The sequence below is a fragment of the Hyperoodon ampullatus genome (genome assembly GCF_949752795.1).
Source record: "Hyperoodon ampullatus genome assembly, chromosome: 11".
Taxonomy (NCBI): Eukaryota; Metazoa; Chordata; class Mammalia; order Artiodactyla; family Ziphiidae; genus Hyperoodon; species Hyperoodon ampullatus.
In genome coordinates, this window is record NC_136924.1 from 62,390,530 (window position 1) to 62,396,529 (window position 6,000).

General features: G+C 43.9%; 1 protein-coding gene across 1 annotated transcript in view; it reads right to left on the bottom strand.

The window, feature by feature from the left end:
* The window catches only part of LRIG3 (leucine rich repeats and immunoglobulin like domains 3), a gene marked incomplete at its 5' end in the record, with an annotated part of 46,580 nt that extends 41,057 nt beyond the window's left edge, over positions 1–5,523 (bottom strand). The window contains one exon of the mRNA XM_079715418.1: positions 5,288–5,523. Coding sequence (XP_079571544.1) covers positions 5,288–5,523 — 236 coding nt within the window. The remainder of the gene's footprint in view (positions 1–5,287) is intronic.
* Positions 5,524–6,000: the final 477 nt, after the last annotated feature.

Consider the following 6,000-nt stretch of genomic DNA (forward strand, 5'->3'; position numbering starts at 1 on the left):
CAGAGTCCTTATTACAGACAAATAAAGTAGAAATTCCTTTTCACACATATTTGTTTCCCTGGGTTAAGGCACCAAATTATTTAAAGTACTGCTCTGTGTGTGTGTGTGTGTGTGTGTGTGTGTGTGGTGAGCAGGTAGGAAACAACCCAAACTCTCTGCTTTCCTGAATTCTCCAAATCTCAGTATCTCAATATAATGTATAATTTAAACCACATCAACCACCTAACAAAGTTAAGTAGACTGTTCAGAAATCCGTGATCAGATTTCTTTTCAATTATTAAAATAAACCTGCCTCTAACTCAGAGACTCAATATAACTTAGTAAACATTTCCATAGGACATCAACCAAACTCCTACGTATGCAGTATTCCAGGCTAGGATGTCAGGTCAGCATTGAGGATGAAAATGTGAAACAAAATCCGGCAAATACTTGGTTATATTGGTCAATACACTGACTAAGTGCCTTCAAACTGGTTTAAGGAAAATGAAATGGCTGAACAGCTACTGAAAACCAGGCTGCCAAACAGGATGGCTGAAAGCTCTTCCACTGAAAGAGGCACACCCACCCTTCCTAGATTAATTCCTTCAGTGTTTAAAAGTGAAGATTTTTTAATAACCGAAGTTAGAGATAACCAGACTTGATTGGAGAAAAGCAGGAACCATTTGCTATATACCAATACATAAGTATGCCTCCCGCAACAAAAAAAAAAGGCAGAGAAATCACATCCAGAGAAGCGCAGTGTTACTTTGTGCACATCCATTAGGGTAACAATTAGAAATCAGAGATCCTTTCAGTCTTTGAATTTTTGTTTTGACAATAAACCTGGATTTCTCTATTTCACCTAAAAGGAAAAAAAAATTTTTGCAAAAGGTTTTATTTGAAACATGTTTGCCTAAAGACCTACCAGACAGTAACAGACATGAGCAGATTTGTTCCGGTAGAGTTATAACATGAAAAAAAATCTGGCACAGTCTTTAAACTATAAAAATCCTGCAATTACAACCACTGCTGTGCATGCTCCCCACGCTGGAACCAGACACTTTCCCTCACGGCCCAGCTCGCATCCATCTGGAGTTCATCAAGGAAACCATGGGCCCCACGGCTCACGTTAGGATTCAGACAAAACCTGTGTGCTTTTAGCACCCCAGACAGTCACAGATTTCCCACAGGCTTTAAAAAACAACCGTGGAAAAGAGGTCTTCACCTGGGAGGTAGCCTGAATCAACAGAAAGGCTCATTTGGACCCACTCAACTAAAGAACGTTGCACTAAGCCTACAACTGCATCCCCTATTGTTTCAAGTGTTCAGTGGAAAGGGGGCACCCATCTGGCATTTCCAGCTCACACAGGTGATTTTCTTTTTGATTAGAAAAAACAAAAATTCCACTTTTCATTTCATTTTAAGGATTATTTCTCAGGGCAATCCCGTGAGGGAAAAAAATAAAAAGATTGCGTGCTTTAACTTTTTTTTTTTTTTTCTGACCAGTAACAGGATGAAATCTCCAACAAAAGACCTGTAAAATGAGAAACTGCGCCTTCAGAGAACAGGGCACATGCTGGGGACCCCTCACTTCTGATCCAGAAGCAGGAGCTGGCAACCTTAAGTATTTCAGTTACTGTGACACACTTCCATTCCAGAGCTGTGTGTACTATTAAAACCACATTATATGGGGGAGAAAAAAAAAATCATCCCTGAAGTGACTTTTACTGCTAAATACTTAAAGCCATGAAACTTTTAATGCACCTAAATTTAGATTTAATACAGTTTATGTTTCAGAAATGATTAAAGGATGCCACATTTTCCTAAATCTCCTTGTATTGTTTTTTATGGCTAGACCATTAAAAACAAATTCAACTTGTACAATGTCGATGTTTTCTTAAACCCCATTACATTCAATAAGGAAGGCAGATTCTTTGTTTTTAGAGTTCCAGTAATGAACACCTTCCCCAGAAACCTTTCCTAAAAACCTTTTTGTAATGAGGTTAATAAATGGGAAAGGTGGCGAGGCAGGGAGGTGTGAACTATTTACCCACAACTCAGCCGGCCAAACACTTGCAAACCAAACTCTACACAACAGAGAGAAGTCTCTTTTCCTGCATATTAACAAGCGAATAAATATATATGGAAAATAATTAATATACAACATTTGGTTCCAGCTCTCATTTTCTTCCTTTTAGCATTTGGAAATCTGACTTCCAAGTCAAATTTTAAAATGCAAATCCAGCACAGCTTCTTAATCAATCCCACTGGGGCCTGCAGAGCTGCTAATTCAGCAGAAATCTGGAAAGCTGAAAAACAAAAAGCCAAGCTGTAGCTGTTTTAAGACACTGATCCAAAGTGACTCATAAATCAGCCCGCTATGTTCAAGTTTTAGTCTGGAAAATATAGAAAAACAGCTGTGAAAACCATAAGGACTAATACCCCTAACCCGAGCCCCAATTTTGGTATGAACCAGAGGATTTATAACAGGCAGACACTAAAGAAGCCACACCAGCAGAAAGTACCTTTCAGACTTTTTTTTGCCTGAGCCCAGCTAACTTAAAGCTTTCTATGTGAGAAGACAAATAGTTCTGAAATTCCATTGAGATTTTAATAATACTTGAATCTCTTCTTGATAATTGGGCAACTTTTCCCTCTTTTGGCTAAGTAAACATATTCTAACTAGCACTCCTCTTTGGGTTCCCAACTCTTTGTAAGCACACACTCTAGATGTAAACTCAAGTCTGCTTTTAAAGGCAGTTGTAAGGAACGCTGCAAATAGTGAGTGTTTTAAGAGCCACTTTCATTAAAGGATTAAAAGTTCCTTTTTGAAAAGAGAACTAACTACAATATGACTATTTTTCAGCTCAAACAATTCAACTTTTCACACATGGGATTCCTATGGCCATAAATTACAACGGAATAAACTGGAAAAAAAATACATACACACGTACATTAAACAGATTAAGTTTTTAACTTACCAATTCAACAAATGAAACAAAAGCTAGACACCAAACTTTTTCTGAAGTGCTCTCATGAAGTATTCCTAAGGAGAACTTTTACTTTCTTAATTACCTGAGGAAAAGGAAGTTAAGATATAGGGAAGAACAATATGCATTTTTCTACTTATTTCTGAACTCTGGGAACAGTCTACTTAAGAGCTTTTCAAATTATGTAAAATGTAAGAAGCAGCTATCTTATGCCTCCTGCTCCAAATACCATGTTAAAGAGAAGTTAAAGCTCAATTCCACGTATTTTTCTGCTCCTTTCAAAGGTGGAGAAAGGAGACCTCTAGAGCTTCAGGCACAAACAAAAGAAACATTTACAATAAAGAATTTGGACCACATGGTTTGGTGACAACTACAAAGTCACACAAGTACAAGAATGACAGAGCTGTCCAATGAGTGATCACAGCAGGGTTTCTGACAACAGGCGTACTGCTTATTTGTACAAGTGGAACTTATTTTCGCATACATTTAAGGAATGTGGACTTGTATTAAGACAATTTACTGCTGGCGGAAATGTAATTAAAGATTGTGCTAACCAAGTAAACTGTAATTTGTTTTTAGTGTGCCACCAAATTATCTGCAAAACAAAATCCTAATTAGGTCAGCTACTTTTAAGACAATGTTTGAATAGGTATCAAACCCCTTTTGGTTTAACTCAACTTCTAATCAAAAGCAATACAGTTTTTTTTAAGACATCCAATTTTTAAAAGAGACATTCACACACAAAAATATACTGCACACTGGCATGATCCGATAGGCCACTTAACATTGAGAAACTACTGAATATAAGTTAGATCTGGTGAATGATTCGAGCATTTCTAAACACACCCCAGGAAGCACTGTATTCTTTCTCTTTCTCATCCCTCTGTTATTCATACATGTTCACCTCCAGTCATTCAAATGTTCAGTTCCATATGATGTCAATAGAGCCATTCACATCTCATGAATAAGGCAACATGACCTCCACAAGAGGCAATTGAACAGAATTAGCCACAACTAATTGAAAGTCTTCCTGCTTTAGGTTAAAGCCCTTATCTCCTTCTTCAACTGTAATAAAAACTACTAAACAAGACATCCCATGATAAGAGATTACATATCAATCTAAAACTCTCTACTTCTACTTTTTTTTATTAAACTGGGGCATATTAACACAAAGAATATGCTTTTGATGGTCCACGATTCTACAATTCACAAATAAAGACTTTGATGAGCACAGTGATTTAAAAACACAATTTCTTAAACTACCTGACCAAACTTCCTACCACTATTATTTGGATGTTAGGGCAGTCGACTAGAGTTGTTTCCAGAGTTTCAGATTTCCACTGCAATTCTGCTACAGCCAAATCTAAGGATTAAGGATGGACTGCACTTTTGTTATTTTAACAGGACAGCTACTTTGAAAAAAAGAAACACAAGTTTTGACTGTTTACATTTTGCACCAATCTTCCAATTTTAACAAAACGAGAGTGGGAGAGAATAAGATGACATTTGGAACTAAACTACATTTTCTTCCTCGTTCTGGCAGTTGGCAGTGATTTCAGGTTTTCGGACTTCACAACTAGCATCCAAAAACTTGCATAACAGCACCCAGAGCTCTCTCCCAAACCTTCTGGACCTGCTGGGAAGCTACAAAAATCACGCTCTCGGTTCTGAAACAACTCTAGCTCCTTCCCTTCCTTATCCATTGATCACTCTTGCCAACCTCTTACAGTTTGGTCGAAGAGGGGAATTTACTAACGCGAAATTAAGCCCAGGGTAAAGAACAACAAAAGGATGTCCACCACAGCTTGGACAGTGGCCGAACTCTGTAGCGGGGGCTTCCCAAACGAAAGGAGCATGTTCGATTACTAGTTGGGAACGCGAAAAGTGGCATGAACCTGTTAGAAACTATTGAGCCGCGGGATCATCCTCTCAAACTGAGAACTGCGAACTCAGGGCGGCAGCAGGTTACCAACTCTCCCGCCCCGGCCTGGCAGGGCGTGCATCTGAGCCCCCTTGGCGAGCTCCAGGGGCAGGACGTCGATTCTGCCCCTGGGAGTTGTCAGCGGCTGCATCCCCTCGCCCACCTGCGGCCGGGTGGGGCGCTCTCAGGGCCCACCTGCGCGGCCCGCCAGGCGCTGGGGGATGGAGGGAGACTGAGGCCCGGTCGGCTCCTTTTCCATCTCCGCGGAGAGCCGCTGGAGGTCTGGGCCAAGAGGAGGTGCCCTGGAAAAAGCTGCTGCGCGCCGAGCATCCTGGCCCCTCGCCCGCAGTCCCGAATCTCGAGTGGCTCCCCCTCCGCCCTCAGGAAGAATACTTACAGCCGAGCGACCCAGGGCGGGAGCGGCTCGGGCAGACCCGACAGCCGCTGGCGACTGCAGTCCAGAAGGTCCCCGAGGCAGCGGCACGGAACGGGGCAGCGGTGCTCTGCGCCGACCCCAGAAGACGGCCCCAGGGCCCCGCGGCCGCCGCCCTCGGCCGGGCCCGCGCATCCCAGCACCGCGCACAGCAGCAATCCCAGAGCCGCCGCGGGCGCGCGGAGCCTCGGCGCGCCCATCGCGGTCCTGCAGTCCCTCGCTCTGGCCCAGGATCCGCGCCGGCGCGCGCTCGGGGCCCTGCACCAACTTCCAGTCGGGAGTGGACGCCCGCGCTCGGGGCCGTGCGCGCGCGCCCTCCTCTAACGCTCCCAGGTAAACCCCCTTCTTTTAGTCCTGGCAGTAAAGCTCTTTCATGCCCCGGGGAAGCGAGAGGGAAACCGAAAAGAACGGCCAGCTGCGGCAGAGTTGCAGTGGGAGCAGCGTCCGCGCGCCAAGGCCTCTCCTCGCCCGCAAAAGAAACTTTTTCGCCTCCTCCCCGCGGCGGAGCGCCAACTCCCCGCGCGGCGGAGCCGAGGGGCGGGGCTGCCAAGGCCCGCACGAGCCCATTGGCCCGCCGGGCGCTTCGCCCCCGTGGCCACGTGACAATAACAAGGCTCCCGCCCCGGGTTGGAGCGCTGAGAAAGCGGAGCTGAGATTGTAGGAAATTCGGAGTTACA